General features: G+C 39.1%; 1 protein-coding gene and 1 long non-coding RNA gene across 8 annotated transcripts in view; one reads left to right on the forward strand and one right to left on the reverse strand.

Moving 5' to 3' along the window:
- The window catches only part of tpcn2 (two pore segment channel 2), a 29,090-nt gene continuing 7,432 nt past the window's right edge, over positions 1 to 21,658 (reverse strand). Inside the window, exons 3-25 of one of the 3 annotated variants that reach the window (XM_044139276.1) lie at positions 20,935 to 21,011; positions 20,194 to 20,294; positions 19,952 to 20,068; positions 18,645 to 18,751; positions 16,517 to 16,589; positions 15,827 to 15,926; positions 15,684 to 15,749; positions 15,511 to 15,575; positions 14,046 to 14,137; positions 13,753 to 13,834; positions 13,038 to 13,127; positions 12,828 to 12,947; positions 12,685 to 12,744; positions 11,953 to 12,081; positions 11,421 to 11,467; positions 10,994 to 11,093; positions 10,232 to 10,303; positions 10,019 to 10,092; positions 7,522 to 7,618; positions 7,220 to 7,302; positions 7,058 to 7,139; positions 5,011 to 5,102; positions 1 to 4,933 (exon numbers count right to left, since the gene is read on the reverse strand). In XM_044139276.1, coding sequence (XP_043995211.1) covers positions 4,816 to 4,933; positions 5,011 to 5,102; positions 7,058 to 7,139; positions 7,220 to 7,302; positions 7,522 to 7,618; positions 10,019 to 10,092; positions 10,232 to 10,303; positions 10,994 to 11,093; positions 11,421 to 11,467; positions 11,953 to 12,081; positions 12,685 to 12,744; positions 12,828 to 12,947; positions 13,038 to 13,127; positions 13,753 to 13,834; positions 14,046 to 14,137; positions 15,511 to 15,575; positions 15,684 to 15,749; positions 15,827 to 15,926; positions 16,517 to 16,589; positions 18,645 to 18,751; positions 19,952 to 20,068; positions 20,194 to 20,294; positions 20,935 to 21,011 — 2,044 coding nt within the window. In that variant the 3' untranslated portion in view covers positions 1 to 4,815. Of the gene's footprint in view, positions 4,934 to 5,010; positions 5,103 to 7,057; positions 7,140 to 7,219; positions 7,338 to 7,521; positions 7,619 to 10,018; positions 10,093 to 10,231; positions 10,304 to 10,993; positions 11,094 to 11,420; positions 11,468 to 11,952; positions 12,082 to 12,684; positions 12,745 to 12,827; positions 12,948 to 13,037; positions 13,128 to 13,752; positions 13,835 to 14,045; positions 14,138 to 15,510; positions 15,576 to 15,683; positions 15,750 to 15,826; positions 15,927 to 16,516; positions 16,590 to 18,644; positions 18,752 to 19,951; positions 20,069 to 20,193; positions 20,372 to 20,934; positions 21,012 to 21,658 lie in introns of those variants that run through there. The other 2 variants (XM_044139266.1, XM_044139285.1) reach the window with 2 other exon arrangements.
- Positions 11,970 to 15,503, forward strand: LOC122844111. Of its 5 annotated transcripts, none has more exons than XR_006372814.1 (4): positions 11,970 to 12,051; positions 13,437 to 13,710; positions 14,073 to 14,443; positions 14,608 to 15,503. It is a non-coding gene; the product is annotated as an uncharacterized LOC122844111 (long non-coding RNA). The 5 variants fall into 5 exon arrangements; XR_006372812.1 differs by having other exon boundaries at positions 14,073 to 14,164; positions 14,244 to 15,503; XR_006372815.1 differs by having other exon boundaries at positions 14,073 to 14,164; positions 14,265 to 15,503.

Consider the following 21,658-nt stretch of genomic DNA (forward strand, 5'->3'; position numbering starts at 1 on the left):
TAAGATGAATGGTGATGAATTTAATGATAACAAGTAATCCAGAGAATTCAAAAAGCACAAAGTACAGACAGCACATAGAGCTGATGCAAAAGCTCTCAAACGTGACAACCAGTGACTGGACAGGCCCCACAAGGAACACAGAGCACAGGTGGGGTTAAATACACAGAGGGTAATCAAGATGACAAGAAACACCTGGGAACAATCAAGGGGAGACAGGAGAACACAGAAACTCCAAATAAGCACAGAGGAGCAGATCCTGACATTTCTTTTATAATCAGTTAAATTCTTATAAATTAGATTACTTTCTAGTACCTTAAATGCTTTATTTCTTAACTTTATTGATTCTTTACATTAATTTGTCCACCATGGTACCATTTTCCTATAATTTTTACAATGTCTTTTCTTTATAGTATGATCTGATGCTTCCATTATTATCTTACAAATTTTTAAATTGACATAATTTATATCCATTCTCATACCTACTTTTTCTAAGTTTCTTTGACTCAAATAAATTTTGACTAAATTTAATCCAATCTGCCTTAATAAAATTATTTTTTTTATTGAGCTTTATGTTCTTATTTAAAATTAATCCTACTCTTATTGTAATGTGATAATGATTACTATCCATTGTTGAGTTTTTATGAATGAACCACTCAGAAATACCAGCTAAAACATTTGAGACAATTTTTAAATCAATAACTGATTCCTGTTCCCCTCAAATAAATTCAAATAACTGTTGCCAGTTAGCAATTTATAATCAACTATGAGTAGAACTAATAGAAGTAATGGCAATTTTAAGCCCTTTAGGAAAAATAATTGAGAAAACACAAAAAAGTTAAAAGTTTTATTAAACACGCTTTTTTGTTGTTTTGTTTTAGTCACACTTAGCAAAAAATATTTTTTTTATGCGTCCAATAAAAATATTTGTTTTGTAAATATCAAAAGAATTCCATAAGGAATGAACTCTATTTGTTTTATATACAAGTTGAGTAAAATGGTTCTTGCAGATATCAGATTTTCAGATAAAGTTTATCCGTGATATGAAAGGGTCAGTTCTGTATGGGGCCCAGACCTCAGCAGGACCAATGAACCATGCTTCAAACAAATTCCCTCCCTGAATGCCCCAAGTGGGACAACATAGTTTCTCCAGAAATAATAACACTCACACAAACACATGCATTAAACATCGTCACACACCTTCCTGTCATGGCGGAGAACAGGAATTTCAACTTTTCACGATATGTATATTGATAATACTTTCGCCTCATTCCAGCAAATCTCTGAAAAGTTTGATATTCTGCGGCATCATTTTTTTAGATACTTGCAAGTGCGCAGCTTCGTCTGCTCTACTTATTCAAATTTTCCCAACCTTCCCAAAGAGTCACCTTTAGAAACATAAAATAAATAAAGCAGTTATTGCATTTTTGAAGGTAACAGGATTATATGTAAGAATTTAGATTGGGGGGAGATGCTCTGGTCCACACTCCAGCACAGTAGATGGCGATAATACATCTTAACGTTAGATGTCACCTGCCAATAAAAACCACAAAGAAGAAGAAGAAGAGTCACCTTTAGACATTTTTCTAAAACCTACTGTCAAACTGAAAGGAGCCATATCTTTTAATTTACAATCAAATCACGCTTCTACACCCACAAACCCTTAATTCCCATAGATCACTTTGGGAGGAAGACCTTGGACATACCATTTCAGAGGATCTTTGGACACTAATCCTGTGATTGGTGCATAAGTCCTCTATTTTTGCCAGACATAATCCAATTCAATGCAAACTTGTGTATCGCACTTATTATACTAAGGCACGTCTGGTTAAGTTTTACTCCAACGTTTCTCCTGCCTGCGATAGATGCCAACATTCTCCAGCCAATTTGATCCACACTATCTGGCTTTGCCCTCAGCTTTCTAACTACTGGTCCAAAGTTTTTGCTATTTTGTCGGACATTTTTGACAAGAAATTGGAGCTTGACCCCTTGACTGCTTTGTTTGGAGTTGCACCTCCACAGTCCACCCTGTCCTCCTTTCAGAAATCCTCCTTGGCTTTCTTGACTTTTTTGGCACGGAGAGTGATTATAATAAAATGGAAGTCGCCTCAACCTCCATCATATACCCACTGGCTTCGAGATGCACTGTATTTTATTAAACTTGAGAAAATCCGTTTTACCTTAAGAGGCTCTTCTACGAGATTTTTGGGTTTGTGGAGCCCCTTGTTAAGAACCCTTAGAAAGATTAATTTTCCTAATATTTCAGACTGATAAGGTGGTACGTTTGTAGCTAGTATTTATTATTCTTATCAATATCTCTTTTTCTTTCATCTTCTTTCTTGAGTTAAGTTTGACTGATACATCAACGGAAGTGTCCACTGGCACCTGACCTTTTTATTTTTATTTATTTTTTAAAAAATTACTATTTTTTCTTCTTTCTTTCGTTCTCTTTTTTTGAGTGTATGTTTGTATGGGTTGAGGGAAAGAGATTTACATATATTTAGTACTGTGGTCCTTCGTATTTTATTTGTTTATCTTATGTTTATGTTTCTGTCCGCTAACGCAGTATGTTTTCTCTGACTTGATCCATTTTATGTATTTTGTGTAGGTGTATATATGTTGGTATAATTGGGCTTGTTCTAGCACAAGTATGTTTGTATTTAAAGGTACACTGTTAACTCTATAACTATTGCATTGTGTTTACACTGTACCTCATGTTAAAGCATAAATAAACTTTGGAAAAAAAAAACAAAAAAAAAAAACATCGTCACACACAGATTGAAAATATGGAATTTCCATTTTAGCCCTGATTAAATGTGTATTCGGAAAGTTAGATCTCTGTTTGACAGGTTGCAGTGTCGCAGACAGACTGACGGATGACCTGATGGGCAGACACTGAGACAGACAGATGGATAAAAACTTTATTAATCTGTTTAGGATTTTCCCTTTGGGAAATTATAATTCCCATCTCTCACAGAGCACCCATACATAAAATACTTAAAGTAATGTTGCTGTTTTTTAAAAAATACATAAACAGCCCTATGCTATAGTCCCACTGTTTTTATTGTGTTCCTGTTAGCCTTCCTTCTAATCTCCAGTGAAGTGTTGAACCGTTTCATTGGACAAGAGACAAAGGAGTTCCTCAGTCTGTTGGTCCTGCACTTTAGAAGAAGCAGTCTCCCACTGAACCTGCTTTCCTGGCCGCTAAAGACAGAATGAAGAAGGTGGCTGGCATTGTCCATAATAGATTGGAGTTTCTGAAATGCTATCCTCTCTGCTACTGTTGCCAGAGAGTCCAGTCTCGTACCGACCACTGAGCCAGCCTACTTGTTTTGTTTCTCCAGCCTGGAAAGGTCTGCCTTTGACATGCTTCTACCCCAGCATACCACAGCGTATCACTAAATGCTGGGAACAGCAAACTGGTCAAATAACCCCAGCAGCTTTTCATAGATGTTAAAGGATCTCAGTAGTACCATACATCCTGGTCTGGGCGAGCTGCTTTGTGTTGCTTGTCCTGTCCAGCTTATTGTCCAGCCACAAGCCAACATATTCATTCTGCAAATCAAGGTGTTTCCTGGATTGTCCTGTTGATATAATTCCCAAAATCCTGGAAACTTCCTTCATTTCACATGTAGAGCATGCTGACTGCAGCCAAGCTCCTAGAACGAGCAATCAGACCAATCACATCAACAATCCAGCAGCTTCTTACACAAGCTAATGTAATCTATTCTCATTATTTTAATAAATAGAAAAACTTCAATACATCAGACAAAGTTTTTGGCAGTACTTACAAACTAAACTGAACAATCTGATTTAATTCCTTTTCATATATTTACAGCGATACCTAAAATACATCCAAGGTAAAATAAAACCATTTAAGGAGTCTCGGTACGTTTTTTCCTAAATGCAGAGCTATGTAGTCTGGGACTGTAGGGTAACCTAAAGACACAACCGCCGCTAAAAAGAATCTCTGATCAGATTTGTTTAAGTATTAAGTACTGATGCCACAGTGGAGTTTAAGCCCATAAAACAAAATTCGGATGACATGTTTCTGTAAATGGATCAATGCTAACATGTTTGTGTCTGCAACACATTAGAGGGAGCCCTTGATTTAGCCAAGTTGTGACCCTGCAGGGTGTATTTGATTGAATTGGGCTTATCTGATAGTAGATGGCTCGAACACTGACAATGGTATTAGAATCTGACCCGACAGAAAGGCCATAGGTTGAGTTAAAAATGGCTTGCATAGCTACTTTAATTCAGGCATGTTGTGCTTAGTAGAAGTAGAATATTTTGAACTTTGCAGAGTAATTTATGTCATGGTGACCACAGTGGGGTCAATCAGCACCAAGAATGTTGGTGAATGAACTATAAATCAGAGAACTGATTTTGTATTTAATGCTGTTTGGATAGAGTCAGAGCTCTAAGGAAATAGGCCTTCCTGTTTTCTTGCCTGGCAGAGGAATTACTGCTGCTTCTCAGTCTTAATAGTCCAAGAGGCTATGGCTGCTTTGAACCCCCACCACATCCCGATATCCTCCTCTGCTCTCTCTCCTGGTTCATATTGTTGTCAAATGGCCCCAGTTTAATAAAAAAAAAGAGAAAATATGGCTTACTTTTCTGTAAATGACAGATTTGGTACAGCAAAAAAGCCTCCACATTCAAAAGTTCTTTATGGCAATTCTTGAATTAATCCACTTAATGTTCTGAGTTTCAAAGGAAACCTCCAGATGAATCATTGTGCTTAGTCCCTCTGAAGGGAAAGTCTACTTTTGATTTACTTGAACACCTTCCTACTCCACCAGCAGCTTCAAGACCTCAGAGAAGCCGAGAGGGCCTTATGTTCTGATGTTCATGTCTCCATTCCAGGTGGAGGTGAGGGTGCTGGTGTAACTGGCAAGCTAATTCCTCTTCAGTTGGTTCTTGGATCTGTTCTCTGGGAAAACAAGCAAGAGGGATGAGAGATGATCGGACAGATATACCTGGAACCGTCAGGAACAACTGTTGACTTACTTGAACATGAACTGGACTGAAGTTTCATATCGGATTTTCTCCACATCTGTAACAGAGCAGCTGTGACTACGGTCCCACTTGTAGATGAAGTTCTGTCAGACAAAATAGAACCATTATATGTATATTCTCACACATAAGATTTTAGATCAAATCTGCTGCAAAAAATAATCTCAATTTTCTTTTCCCCTTTTAGAGAAATTTATTTATGAAAATGTAGATTTGGTCCTATAGATTCATCTTTATCTGCAGTTAGTGTATGCTGATAACACTAAACTTGACTGAGAAGTCATTTCTATGCTAAAAGCTGATTCTCCTCACATGACATCACTCTCTACAATAGTTTTCTTTTCATTATCCAAATCTTCTAAGTACTTCTAGATCAGTTCTTCTGTCTCTTCTTTGTGTGCATGCTTTGTCTTCTCAAAACCCCAGTTGGTCATGGCAGATGGTCAGGTTCTGGTTCAGCTGGAGGTTTCTTCCTGTGAAAGGGGAGTTTTCCTCTTCACTATTGCTGCATGCATGCTCAATGTGAGGCATTGATACAGGCTTATCCAGGAGGAGTTAATGCTGCCAATGACATGATCCAACCTGCTTGGTTTTGTAAGACATAAAACTTTTGAACCTTTTTGAATAATAAACTGGACATGTTTGATTACTAGGATCAATAGCAATGTATGTCTGATTGTTTTAGATTGATTTATTATGACAATATATGTTGAAAAAACACAACTTTGCAATTGCGGTGTTTTCCATTAAATGAGAAATGAAATTACAATCAGCCATGAATAAGCATATTCATACAATAGGGCATTAAAAATATATATAAGCATGAGATGAAATATAATCATAATTCAGCTGTGGCTAGTGTTCATCGTCTATCAACCATCAATGAAGATATTGGCTTCTTAATATGTTAATGTCCATTGGCTTCTTAATATGTTAATGTCCATTGGCTTCTTAATTGTAGCAACAAGCCCCTTACTTGGGAGCAGCTGCATATGCAGTGTTTTGGGAAAATTGTAGTCAGTGATTCTACAGAAAAGCTATGAATTCAACAAGTTGGAACCACACACCACTTTTTATTGATCACATGATCCGTGTGATGTAAAACAGTCCTGCAAAATGCATCTACTTCAAAACGGCTGATACTTCATGCCAGCACAAAACCTTTTGATCAACAAACTCAAAATGAACAAAGCGAACTCCCAGGTGGAAAACCTTTAAGACAGACAACAGATTGACAGTATTCCAGAGTGCAAATGTTCAAGTAAATTCATTGCAGCATCAAAGTCTGCAAGAAATAAAATAAATACATCAAAACAAAAAGATATATCTCAGACCTCATAAATTGATTTAGAGGGTCTGAAGGAAAAAACATCCTCTTGCTAAAGAGAACCCAGACATATGGCAACAGTTGTAAAGTTGCATAAATTTGGATCACAACTAAACAATGTCTGCTGGACACATTAGACCTCATAGCAGAAGTCTGGTCATAATATACTATAGCATGTTCAACGTAAACATAGCAAAACATATAAGAACATGAATGCTGATATGAAAATTGTTTCCAGCATCATCAGCATTATTTATTCAGACGGTGGAAAGCCTTCAGACTAGGGGCGCACTAGTAAATCTGCCCTGATTTTCTTAATTTTGGGAGATTAGTGATTGGCTTCACATGTAAGTGTTAGCCAATCAAATCCACTGATCTAATTTACCTCAGTAAAGGATACAAATCAGCCACTGTCCTCTTTTGGTCTCCTGTGAGAGGTGTTTGACTGACAGACCAGCTCACCAGGTCATGTCTACATGAGTGCAGTCAACAATAGCCAGCCCAGTTGTTGACGATCAACAACTGATCATGTTGCCAACTCAGTGATTTTCTCGCTATATTTAGCAATATTTCAGCATTGGCCAAATTTTTAAAGATTGGTAATCGGTGATCATCCAGAAAATTGCAATCTGTTCAGCCCTACTTTCAAACTTTAGGCTCATGTGGTGTTTTCTGCATATACTCTGTGTGTCAGTGTTCCATCAGCAAACTGACCTCCAGAATGAGAGCTACAAACAAGTTGACCCACATCACAGAGGAGGTGAGCCACCAGCACACAAAGTACACCTTGGACCACCTGGAGGGGAAAGAAAAGATCATCATCACAGAGCCCTTCTGAAAATTAAGAACCGTGGTGTGTGTAGAAAGCTTCCTTACTCTGATGTATATCTGCTGTATGCTTCCATGAAGGCCTGCCAGTTGTTGACGATCATGACATCATAGAGCAGAATAATGGCTGCCTGAGCAGACATACAGCATGCCATCATTCAGCTAGCTTCAGTACAGAAACACAATTAAATGTTGCTGAGACTTTAAACCCTCAAAAAACAAAAAACAATAACAGTAAAATCTATCCGTCTTAGTGAACACAGCTATACTACACGATGGCTCAGAACAAGTATTGAAATAATACAGGGGATAAATCCCAATGACTGACATCTGGGTGTTTTGTTACTCACAGCGAAATCATCAAAGTTGTTGGGCCAGTATCCCAGCTGTTCGTAAGTACCACACGCATTGCTGAAGTTAGATGTGGTGTTGTCCATGGAGAACACACTGGAACACACACACACAGTATCTGAAATGTGCCGGTGAACCAAAGTTAATTTAGTTGACAATAACGATGACAATAACTAAATGATTTCACTGACGACCTGTTTGTCATGACGATGACAAATATTACATTGCTCTCTGATGACTAAGACATGACAATTTATCTGTACGTTTTTTGTTGCGAGATGAAAACTAGACGAAAATGTTAGTGGGTGGTTTTCTTCTTCTTGCTGATTTTTATTGGCAGTCGGCAAAAAACGTTTAGTAGCATTACCACCAGTAGAGGGTGGTCTGTCAGACATTCAAAATGCGGATGGAACCTTTCTACCTATTGTGCTTGTTATCTGTCAGTCAAAAGTCAAATGAATCAGTAATGCTACTCCATTGTAAGGTGTGTACTGTGAGACTCCTCTGTGTTGGTCGACAGGTGAAACACAATCTCCAGTAGCAAAATTATCAAAAGAAGGATTTTCATTACAGAAGAAGATTGGACGAAAAGGAATAGGTTTGTTTGGCATAACCTGGTTTGTGACTGGACTGGAGTGACAGCTCAGATAGAGGACTATGATGATGATATGGATTTCTCTGATAGCTTAAAGGTAGGGCAGCACTGGTAATTATCAGACTTCTAGTTCACCTAACAATTCAGTCAAAGTGTTGTTTGACTTAGGGCCTCATGTATAAAGCGTGCATACGCACAAAAAAATGTGGGGTGCCATATTTTACGCACAAGTCGGCATGTAGCCTATAAAAATCCTTCTCATCAGATACAGGAAGTACGGGAGTTCCTACTGCATCAAATCAAAATAGGAAAAGCAAAAAGTTGGCCACTTTGAGGTAAAAGTAATTTTTAAAAACAACAACTTCTAGTCCAGGAAGGTGGACAGGAAGACAGACTCCGTGGGCGGGTAATGCCCTCTAATATCCGCTTGTAGGCCTGTGTTAAAGTTGAGAATATAATGATCATTGGTAAAACAGAAGAACAGAAAGACAAAGCTATGAATATAGAAAGTATCTGTAGAAAAATGTGTGAGAGATAAGGATTTAAGAAAAGAAGAAAGTAACAAGAGGAATGATGTCAGGAATACTTAATGAAGACCTAGAAAAGCTTAAAATGACATCACATAAAGCTTAAAATGACATCACATAAAATGGTTGTTGAAAACAATAGTTGGTGAAAGAGTTGAACGTACATACATAATGATAGAATTTTAATAAAATTTACTTACAGAGAGAGTTAAAATAGGTTTCATAAGTTTGGTATTTTGAACACAGACCGCAGATATATAAATGTAACATTTGTTTATTGAGATTATCAATACCACTAAATGTGATTTTTTTGGCTTCAGCACACTCAAATTAAAATATTTTAAATTGTTTAACATTTAAATTTAAAGAGCTGGCAAGTTTACTTTGTAAAGGCCCAAAGAACAATCTTCATAGTTAGATTGTTTTTGTTCCCACAGCAACAATCTGATGGTATGAGTTTAATCTTTGAGTTTGAGCTCTGTTTGGTACACAAATACAAATTAGTAAACTACAATTATATCTTATTGCTTTTTAGATTGGCCAATTAAACTACCACTCGTCTCCCAGATTTCACTAAATCTAACACAGAAGCTGTTAGAGGTGCTGATGTTTTTAACAGCAAAAGGGGCCCCTCAGTAAAATTTGGCTCAAGGCCTCTTACAGGTTTGGACCGGCTCTGCATGATGAGTTAAATCCACAGCACTGCACACAGAGATGCGCAACAAATGGGAGATTTAATTCAATGCTGCTACTGTAGTTTTAGTAGATCTTCCATTTTGTGTCTCTTCAGTTTCTAAGGGCCACAGGAACTGTTTTGGTTGCCCAAGTTTATGGGATGAGTTTTTCTGATCTCCACGCAACCGTGCACACTAACTCTGGCTGACTAAATGGACAAGGCATTTGATAGCGATGGGTAAATAAGGCGTCATGAAGCGTTTCGACCCATAGCTAAACAGTATTGATACTGTGTCACTGTGTCAAGCAAACTTCAGAGTTCAAGCAGCTGGCAGCGAGGGCGGCGACGCGCAGAGGCGCCAGCTGTGTGATCACTCAGCTTTAAATGCATAAACTATAAACTTATCTTTTAGGAATAAAATAAATTTGCCCTGGTAAAGCATAGCGGGCTGCCAGGCTTATAATACACTGGGGGATACCTTGCATCCACTTATTTCAACTGGTTTATTAAACATTCTGACCAAACTAAATCTATAAACAGTAAAACTACACATCAAATCCTGAATGTTTTACCTGTCATTAAATGAATTGGGATCTACATACAATGTTTCAAACATTCCACTAAAGTGTTTCAGCACACTTCATGAGCCATTTTTAAAATTTCCCCTATTTGTGTTTTTATTGCGTTAGACTTCATACCTCATCTGTGGAGGAGGTTTAATGGCACCCTCAAACAGCCAGATCCCAAATACAGCAAACACGTAGTACACTACCTGCATGATGACATGTTCCAGTTCAGGTCAGATTACAGAAATATTATTTTAATTTATGGATGAGCTGGAAAGAAACATGCAGCTTCTCGTATAGAACAATCCTCCATGAAGCTCAGGTGGATGAATGAAGGCTGCTCACCACTAGAATCCCAGCAAATGCTCGGAGATTTTTCACCAGATCCAGCAGAGTGCTAGCAACCAGAGCCATGAGCTGCAGACCAAAAGGAAAAGATGTGAAAATGAATTTGGGGCTTGCACGTGATCTGAGTGCTAATATGGCTTTTATGACGTCCCATTACTTCTGTGTTTTCACACATGCACACACACACCCTCGTAGGCATGCCCCTTCACACACCCACACACACACACACACACACACACACACACACACACGCATGCACCTGCTATTCTCATAAACTTATGAATATGCGAAACATACACTGATAATCAGGGCGTGCAGATGGACTGGCACACTAAGTTGTCTGTGGTCACTACTGTGAGATGGAGGCATAACTACAATGATGGAAAACATTGCTTTTGAAATATTTGGAACATTTAAAGAATATAAAATCTAAATAATAAAATCGAAATTTAAAATATCCTACAGCAATGCCGGCTTTAAGCTGCTGGGTTGCCAAATAATTCCAGCATAAATGTTATGTTTTGTTGCTCTGCTGGAGTGCATCTTTAAAGCTCAGAAAAGTTGATGCAGATTATATTTTTATGCTGCTTGTTCCACAAATTGTGTGGGCAAAAGACGTCTGAGTGGGACAGCTTAGTGCAGCCTGACTGCTGACAATATTTAAAATGAAAATCCTTACGACTAAACTTCAATGTGTAGTTTATGCTTGTCAAAACACTCTAGATCAGTTCCTTTACCATTCAGCCAGCCAGTATGTACCTTGATATCTGGGATGATGCGCAGGAACCGGAAGACAATCAGGATGTTAACCAGGCGAACCATCTCCCACAAAGACATCACACCACGAGATGAAGGCTCCCTACAGTCACACATAAACACATAATGACACTCCAGAGGAAACGTGAAATAGATGTCAACATTTAATATAAATTACGCAGGTGGTTGAAATTCTACTGATCAATAAAAGTAAGTCTGCATTTTATCTCAGTGCTTCCAGGTCATGTAGAATACCTGATGTACATATATAGACAGAAAGGTCTGAGAACAATCACACAGGTGTACTGAATTACAAATCACCATTTGTTGGGCAACTTTGCGTAATTCTAATAAATTTTGAAACAGATGCGCACACGCACACACACACACACACACAGATTTTATGCATAGAACAGACATGCCAACCTACTGGGAATAAGGGAGCCTGTAGGTGATGAAAATAGCAATCTGTAGGATCTAGAAGGGATAATCCAAACATGTGAGGTCAGTGGAGAATTTTAAAGTAAGAAACCTACACGAAGAATAAAATGTAATATGTAAATTGTCTTTCAGAAACAATGCTGACTTTCAAACAAGTCATAATTTATTAGTTTTTACTTTCCTGTCAGCAGAAATACTCTCCTGGCCTCTGAGTTTGCTGAGCGGTTTGATCTGAATGACATTAAACATTCTTCTGAAGTTTTACCCAGAAGCATGTTTGCAACTCAAACTTACATAGATGCTACCATAGTCTATGTAAGGGTTTAATCTAAAAGGTAACAGTCAGATTTCCATAGAAACCTAATGTACAGTGGAACATTAGTTTCCATAGAAACCTAATGTACCCAAGGTCTACTCTAACCTCCTTACTCCCCAGCTAAGCATTTCACTGTTACCCATTGCAAGAGGTTAACAAGAGGCATAAAATAGGAATCTGTTAGAAATGGATCTAGTATTTTCACCAGTAACAGAATGGTGAGGAAGCCATCAAAAATGTTGCTCCTGTAGGACAGGTATCCCCTCCATCCAAAGGCAAATATCTTGACGCTCATTTCAGAAAGGTAGAAGAGGATGAAGCAGAGGTTGATAACCTGGAAGTGAGTTAAGAGGATGGTCAATTATTGTTTTCCAGCACTTAAAAATTTTAAGGGGAATATAAATTTAAAAATGTAATCCATTCATATATCACTGAACATTAGTACTGGGCTAAGTTGTGGCAGGAACAAAACACCGGAGTGATTAGATATTTAGTTCTTCAGGATACCAGAACATATTTTTACATATATATTCTTTATTTTTATTTTTGTTGATGCAAATGGCAGAACAGGTTGTATTTTTGGGTGAATTATCATTGTTTATTACTCTTCAAACATTGACATACCTTTTACACCGACTACAGAGAAAAAGGACTAATCATTAAAACGGACATTAAAGAGATCACACTTTGTTAGACATTTTTGTAAGTGCTGAAACCAATACAGAGAAACATGACAATATTTGAAATGACATTGATTTGCATTTCCTGGAGTCATGTCAGTCATCCCTCATTCCTTCCAATATCCCTTTCATTCATTATCTTAAATTTCTGACTTCCTTATTTCCAGGGTATTATTGGTACGGCATGGTTCCCTGTTTTCTGGTCAATTTTAAGAAAATTGTCATCCTGTGACAAAGGCGTTGTTAAATGTCTTCACCTCTAAGACATTGTTGTCTCTCTCTTCAGTTGACTTTTCAGAGTTCAGAACCAGGATCGTCTGAAACACAAAAGTGTTGCATCACTGATTTACCTGCTGTGGTAGTGTATGTGCTGATGTGTGCAAAGGTGTGCAGAACGTACACATATGCATAAGACATTGGCCAGTGCCACCAGGTTTCCGAGGACAGTGAGGTAGTAGTGACTGAAGACCACCTGAAGTTTTTGCAGCGTTGCAGATGTATACTGAGGTAAAGGAGGATGCTGCAGCAAAAACATGGAAAATCCAAACAATCGTCTTAACAAATAGTTGTCGGACAACTGTTTACAATGAGTCTGTAGTTCTAGAACTACCTCCTTGATAGAATCTTTGTCCAATTCATCAAATATCCTCCTGAACTGCTGTTGATCCATGTAGCCTTGATCTGCAAACTGCTGCGATGCCTGGCATGTTGGATGTGCAGATGAGAGCATTAAGACATTCAAGAGAACCTCATGAAGCAACATTCTCACCAACATTCTCTGTCATAATCAGGTCACATGAAGTTTACAGAATGAGATCAGAAACAAGGAAGAACACGACTAGGCTTAAAGCTTTCCTTTTAGATAAAACAGTTATACTGACTTAGATTATCCTGAGCCATTTCTTTAGTTATGCTGCTGGAGGACAGACTGACCACCTTTTCTCACTTTCTTCTTCAAAAAATTCCCCATTTACATTATTTGTTGTTATTTAAATTTTTTTTCCCTCAGATGTTTTCCTACACCTGGTCTGGTGTTCCGTTTGGTTGTAAATTCTTCCTGGAGGAGGACGTCGGCTGGTAAAATGCTGTCATCAAATTGTTCTAACTCTCCTATTATTTTAAATGTTTCGTGAACATATAAAATAATCCTACATCAGTTCATCTGTTTCTTTTTTGTGTATCTGCTCTGTCTTCTCAAAACCCCAATTGGTCATGGCAGATGGCTGCTTGTACTGAACGAGAACGAGGCTCTGTTGCTGGCAGTATGTGAGAGCTTTCAGTGCGTGAGTGTGTATAAAGATGAACAGACATAAGTTGGCTCTGACCGCTGTGATGGCTGATTTGTAGAAGTGCTTCATCTTGACTCTGGACATCACCTGAAGCACAGCATTGACTCTCACAAGTTCTCTGAGAGACAAAGAAAAATGAAGGATTGTTGGTGAACAAAATCTGCTGACCAAAGCCTGGGTCCCATGAGAAGAAGTCCTGTTTTTGAATTATTGGTTAGGTTTAGCAGTAAGGTGTGAATTGAGCTTAGTAAGGATGAGACCTTAGAAATCAATAAAAATGGATGGAAGTCCCTGTAAAGATAGAAAGACATATTATGTGTGTGTCTTACTGTTCTTCTGTCTGTGCTCTGTGACAGCTAAGGACATGGAAAGCAGCTCGGATCCCCAGCCGTCTCCTAATGATGGATGTCTGGACCGACATCTGGACAAAAACATGAACAGTCAGCCAGTATGTTGAGGTTGCAGTGCTAATGATAAGTGGGTGAATTAGCTCATCTCAGACCTGTTTATGCTAAACTAAACACTAGAACATGTCTCCCTGGTTGTAGGTGGAAGGAGGTGGGATGCCTGTATGGTGGGATTCACAAGGGTGAATCCCACCATACAGGCACCAAGATGAGAGGCAATAAGTATGCCCACTTCTGTCCAGCGCCTCTCACCAGGGGCAACTCCAGAATGGAAGAGTGTCTCAAGGAGAATGGTTCCAGAACCAGAGCCTTGCGTTGAGGTGAGACCGACTATTTCTAGCCAGAATCTCTACCTCACACACTCCTTCCCAAACAGCGATGTGACATTCCTTGTCCCAAGAGGCAGCTTCTGTAGCCGAGAATCAATGTGGTATGGGGTACCACCCATCCCACACTGCACCTGACCCCTTTGACACTCCTACAGATGGTGAGTTCATGGGAAGAGGGATCCACGTCTCCTCCTTGGGCTATGCTCGACTGAACTCCATGAGTTAAAGCCCACCCAACAGGTGCTCTCCAACACGACCCACCTCCAGGCCTGCCTCCAAAGCTTTTTTGTTTTCTTCATCTATACTGAACAAAGTAACATTCCTTATAACATTCTGTTTACGTGAATGTTTTTCTATCATTTCTCTCATCTCTTGTTCCTTACCAAAAGATGGCAGGACTGATTGAAGTTTATCATGATGTCCGGATGGTTTATTGTAATATTTTTAATAGCAGGTTGTGTATTTTCTACTACTTCATAGAACACATGATCCAACTTATTCTGTGCGGTTTTCCACTGTCAGACATATTTTCCTTTGTTTGGGAGGCAGATTTTTATTTGAATGTGTGTCACAGCCTTCATTCAAACATGATGTAGAGCGGTGGTGCCCAAAGCCGGTCCTCAAGGGTCACAATCCTGCATGTTTTAGTTCTCTCCCTGAACTAAAACATACTGGCTTGAGTACAGAGAAACCAGCGTTTTTCCCTGAACTAACACCTGGATCCAACAATGGCTCATTAGAGGCCTAAGAAGAACATTTACATGCTGAAAATGTTACTACCACCAGGAAGAGAACTAAAACATGCAGCATTGCCAGCCCTAGTCAAAAGCTCATTTAAGAGCCAAAGGCAGGAGCTTAGCACATGCGGAGGCAACCCATTTAAGAGGAAAGTCTCTAAAGCCATGTGACCCACCATCCTGGCATTCCACATTCACGTGCATCAATACGTGTCAGCATAGAAATCATTCGGGTGAGGCTAGGTGTAAACATTCCAGTATGGCGTCTTCTGGCTCTGAAAGCACAACTACTGATTCACAAGTACATCAAGACAGTCTCACCAGTAAATATCCCCTGAACTGGTTATAGATGATGGCGGTCAGCAAGTTCATCAGACAATATGTTCCTGCAGGAAGCAAAATAAATTCCTTCTGAAACTCAGCACAGTCATAATGTTCAGCAATCTCTATTACTTGTAGCTGGTTGGTTGTTCATAGTGATCTTCACTGCTTACCAATGATACTGAAGGTGATAAAGAAAATGGCGTAGCATCGGTTGAGGGAATAGGCAGGGATCATGACTGTAACAGAGAACATGATTGGTCCGTGTGAAAGCAGTTAGAGTTACAAGACCTGATTGGATGTGATTTCACTGTACCATCAGGATTGTTTGCTGTGGTGAGCAGCACCAGCAGAGAAGTTAGGGAGGTGGTCAGGTTCTTGAAATGTAACTCCCACTCTCCATTCTTCTTTTGATCCTGGATCAGAGTAACACAGACAGAATAGCTGCACTGTTTGATCCACTGGTTGTTAATGATGATAAAACAGTTTAGCTTTTACAAGAACCGTTTACACCAAGTAAAGTTAAGCTGAACTGAAGAAAACTTTTATTTCTAAACTACCTGAAGTATACTTGATATTCAGGGATTTGTCCATTCAAGGTTGCTCTGTGACATCACTATTAGACCATTCTGATTACGGTATGTCTTAATACTTCAGGTTAAATTACAAAGCAATTTTGATGAGTGTGCGCTGTATTTTCACTCTGTGACAAGTCCAATCAGAGTACTCCTGGTAACTACTGCAGTCACTTAGATAAATAACAACCAATCACAACCAGCAAATCTAAATACTACACCAAGCTGCATACATTACTGAACAAAATGTTCGGATTTAGGAAAATTTAGGCTGACCATTTATTACGATTTAACTGAAATGCAAAATAATTATATTATTTATTTTAATTTTATTTTATTGTGTTTACCTTTTTAAGACTACAGCTGGTGTTTAAGTATTGTCAATGATGTCATACACACAAACAGGTGTGACCACAAAGGCATGAACTCACTGCATTTTTAGCGAACAGCAGCATGCCGATCATGGTGAAGAGGCAGAGATGCAGAGCAAGCAGCAGGATCACACTGCAAAAAAAAGCAACAGTTCCAGGTTTAACAGAAGAGTTGTAGGATCCAGTGCTAATCCTCTGACTTTTCAACAACAGAAACAATGTAACAACACGGCTCCAACAACAATGCATGTAATACTGAGACATGACTCCATTTGAACTTGGCCTGTAACTCCTGCTAGATGCTGTACATACATCCATTAATCCTCAGTATGTGCTAGTACATACTGAGAACTGAACATTGTTTTAGCCAAAAAAGAGAGATCATCTTTGGATACTGAGGACATTTTCCTGATCCTTACTTTTTTCATCTGTACTCAACCAGTTAGGCTTAGAGGTATGGTGTGAATTAATGTTTTAGTTAAGGTTAGGGTTATTAAGATACTAGTAATATTTAGGAACAGGGTAAGTGTTAGCGTTAGGTATAAATGCAGTTATTAAAATGAAATATCAAGTCAGACCAATAGACTTTTGAAAAAACAGCTGTCTTTTTCAAACATCTATCATTGAACGTGATATTAGATAAGTGTCAAGCAAAGTCTGGCGGCCTGGTATTACTGGCACTTTTATGCCAGTAATACACTAGAAATAGTGAAAATCTAGTTAAGGTAGGAATATGGTTGACACACTGAACTTTGTCCTCACCCCAGCTCTTTAACTGTTAGTGCTGATGCAGCATCCCTTCTCACTCAAAATGTTTTTTTTGGAAGGTGTTCTTGCCGAACAGGTTCGTCTGTATTGGTATTTACATGATCCCTTCATGAGGACTGTCTTTTTGGAGAATACTGAACCAAGGTACAGGTCAAGTATAAAAGCCTCACTGTTGCTTAACTAATTCAAAACGGACCTCTAAAAGTGCAATAGGTTTATGCCTCCTGTACACAGTCCAATGGATCAACTATAAAACTAGATTTAAGTCTGAGTTAATTACATTTATAGAGGTTTACAATGATTGCAAAGAGACTAATCTGGAGCACATATTTCTTTGTGAACAAAGAATTATGTGTAGTGTGAATTTATCTCTCAAATGTTCACTCAATCCGTGTTCTGGGTTTGTTTCTGCACTTCCTTTATTGTCTCACAGTGTGGAAATTCCATTGTGATAGCAGAAAAGTGACAGGCAATCAAAAAGCCTGTGGAGTCACACATGTGTAAAAACAGAATTCAAAATAACACTGTAGGCCAGATGGAACTTTGAGCTATTGCTAGGCTTAAAAAGTATTGATGACCTTTACTCATTCAATTCTGATATATTTTGTGATTGTTAGAGTTACAGACCAAGTTCAAGCTTGATAAAAAGTATTATTTAAAATTTCTTCAACTAAGAAACTTTGTTGAAGCAATTTGCAGTAATCTTAACAAGCCTCCCTTTACACTGCTTGAAAAAATAATGATAAGGATTAAGTCAAGAAAAAGCATTATTTCAGACTTTTGAAATGTAGTGATCTCTAACACAACAGAGAATTCAAGTAATAAGCTTGTGAACTGGAATCAACTATCAGTGAGCAAGATTGCATTCACTTGGATAAATAAAAAACAATCACAACCAGCAAATCAAAATACTGCACCACGCTGCAGACATTACTAAAGAAAATGTTCAGACTAAGATGCATTTAGGCTGATTTAATTGAGGTGCAAAAAAATTATATTTATTTTAATTTTATTTTATTTTATTGAGTTTGTCTTTAAGACTTTATAGCTGGTGTATAAGTATCGTCAATAACATACATTCATAACATACTGGTAATAACATTATTGTTATTACCGGTACACATAATTATCGAGTCACATTATCAAATATCCTTATGTTTTTAACACAAAAACACGGTGAGGCACTGGTGGATTGCCCTAGCACCCACTGGGCTTTGCAAGTATTTTGGGGGAAACTCCTCACTCAATTCTTCACTAAAGACTAATCATATCATGAGGGTGTGGCCACATTTTTGGGGAAGCAGTTACCAACTGGTAAAACTACAAAGCCTCTGTGAATTTTAAGCTTTAGATCTGGAAACCGTGCTTACAATTGAGTCACCTACAAATGTTCATCTACAAAGTAACATCATTCACCTACCTAGCAATCTCAGGTAGGGTTCTCTTGATGCATTTCAGTGTCTTTTTCATCAGAGAGGAGTTCTGTAGAAGGAAGAATGGCCGAACAAGCCGCCGTACTCTCAATTTCTGAATAATAAAGAAGAAGGACAGTATTTTCAAAATAAAATCAAAGAAATGTACATTTTATGTCAAGAAACCAACCATCCAAAATGATAAGGATCCCATGTTATCTGAGGTGATGGCACATAAACCACTGTGAATATCTATTTTGTCTAATCTTCCAGTTTATACTTTTATGATCAGGTCTATGGAGCAACAACATCCATCCATATATTGTCTGTACACCCTTGTCCCTAGTGGGATTGGGAAGGGTGCTGGGGCCTATCTCCAGCGAACGTTTCAGGCGAAAGGCAGGGTACAGCCTGAACAGGTCACCAGTCTGTCGCAAGGAGCAACAACAGCTATACTATTTTAGCTACATGACTTTAATTCCTTTTCTGTGACATCCAAAAAAAATCCTTACCCTATTACAGAACATACCTTTGGTGGAACACTAACGGGTTGTTAGTGGTATGGTCAAAGCCATACCACCTCCACTACATGATGCTTTCAAACGTAATACTGTACTATCAAGCTTGCTGATGGTAGCATCAAGTTGTAAATGGACTGAACTTACATAGCGTTTTTCCAGTCAATTTGACCACTCAAAGCGCTTTACACTAGAGTCACATTCACCCATTCGCACTCACAAACAAACATTTATACACCGATACACAGATCGGTAGGCAATTTGTGGTTACGTGCCTTGCCCAGAGGCACATCGACATGTGGCAGGAGGAAGCTGGAATCGACTATGGTCGTAGTCGTCTAGCAGTCGCCCGTTGTTTGCTTGTTCAGTTGCATTTTTTTTTGGAGCTTTATTAAAAGTGGATAGACTAATGAAGAAAGAAGTCTGCCTCCAGATTATTGAACTTCCCCTCAAGCTGCATGATTTAAACTTCAACTCAATTCCAAGAAAACAATGATTACCGAAGAATGCTTACACATTTGCTTATATGATTACACATATAAAAAACACTTTTGGGGTGGATAAAACAAGCTACATTGGGCTTCTGGAAGGGCCTTGCTTTTGGAAACCTGCTGATGGACATCTAACTAAATAATTGTGGAGGTGAAAATCACTGAAGTTGTGTTAGATAATCATTGTACCGTAATAAACTGATAGCAGCCCTTCCATTTCATGTTGTACATCATAGCATACCCACTTTTCATTTAGACATGAACATATTACTGTTCAGAGTTCGGAGAGTAAAGTGTGAGTCTTACCTCATCACACTCCATGCTGACAGAGAGCACCCAGTCAATGACAGAAACACAAATGACTACAGTGTAGCTGATTAGCCATTTGCTCTTCCTGAATTCCTCCCAGCCAATCAGGTAGCTCTGACAAGAAGACAGGCAACATAAAACTTTAAATAAACAATTCAAAGAAAAGAATCAGGTAACAGTGGCAAAGTGCATGACAGAAAAATTGGGTTCTCAAAAAATGTTTGAGATCTTCTCTTTACTTTGACAGCAAGATCCAAGCAGAAGATTAAGAGACAGAGCATCTCGACACTCTCTGGGGCACCACAGGGAGGTTCCCATCGGCTGGATTGGTGGCGGGGATCTGAAGATATGGACAGGGAGGAAGGACGTTCTACAAACGCCAGTAACAGCACAACTGCAATGATGGTGCCCAAAATCCTAGGAGAGGGACAAATGTTGGTTGATGTAGCATTGGGCCGTTGTTCCATTTATATTTCATATACTAAATTGTTTGATGAAAAATAACACGATGATGATATATTTTGGTTATTTGGAATATGTGAGTTAGGGTTAGTGTGTTTCTCAGCTGTCTCAATGATGTCATCGACTCTGGTGGAGCATTGGATGAGGAGCAGGAACCATGCTCCTCATCCAGACAGTTTCCAGCTGAAATTTGTGCTCGGAGATGCTTACAGAGCAGAGATGGGACACTCCCTGCTCTGTAAGTGGAGTGTCCCATCCTACTTTCAGAGGATGAGGTGATGTCGACACCTGGTGATGCCAACACTCCCAAAAAGTTAAGTTATGCTTCGTTGCATCCAGCTCCAGCGGTGCGTGTACAATCTCTTCATTTTTCTTTATGGTGGTGTGAAACAGTGTTTGCACCCTTCTTGAGTTCCTTCTTTTTATTAATTTTTTTTGCATGTTTGTCACACTTTAGTGTTTGAGAACATTAAACCAATTTAAATATTAGTCAAAGCTGGTGAAAAGTGCAAACTCACCACTGACATATTCTTGAATAGTACCATCGATAGAGACGAAGCGACCTGCCATCCACTCGGTGGTTGATGGAGCGGTACTGAAAACAGGCAGACTTTATCAATACAGCAGTGAACCATTTTCAACTAAAAACTGCAACAAGATAAGATAAGATAAGATAAGATTTATTTGTCATTGTCATCAACAGATGACAACAGATGAAGAGAGAGCTGAGCCAAAAAGCGAAGCTCTCGATTTACCGGTCGATCTACGTTCCCACCCTCATCTATGGTCATGAGCTTTGGGTCATGACCGAAAGAACGAGATCGCGGATACAAGCGGCCGAAAAGGGTTTTCTTCGTAGGGTGTCTGGGCTCTCCCTTAGAGATAGGGTGAGAAGCTCAGTCATCCGGGAGGGACTCAGAGTAGAGCCACTGCTCCTTCATGTTGAGAGGGGCCAGTTGAGGTGGTTCGGGCATCTGGTCAGGATGCCTCCTGGACGCCTCCCTGGTGAGGTGTTCCGGGCACGTCTCACCGGGAGGAGGCCCTGGGGAAGACCCAGGACACGCTGGAGGGACTATGTCTCTCGGCTGGTTTGGGAACGCCTTGGGATTCCTCCGGAGGAGCTGGAAGAAGTGGCTGGGGAGAGGGAAGTCTGGGCCTCCCTTCTGAAGCTGCTACCCCCGCGACCCGACCCCAGATAAGCGGAAGAAGATGGATGGATGGATGTCATCAACAGATTACAAC

The sequence above is a fragment of the Gambusia affinis genome, linkage group LG02 (assembly GCF_019740435.1).
Source record: "Gambusia affinis linkage group LG02, SWU_Gaff_1.0, whole genome shotgun sequence".
Classification (NCBI taxonomy): Eukaryota; Metazoa; Chordata; class Actinopteri; order Cyprinodontiformes; family Poeciliidae; genus Gambusia; species Gambusia affinis.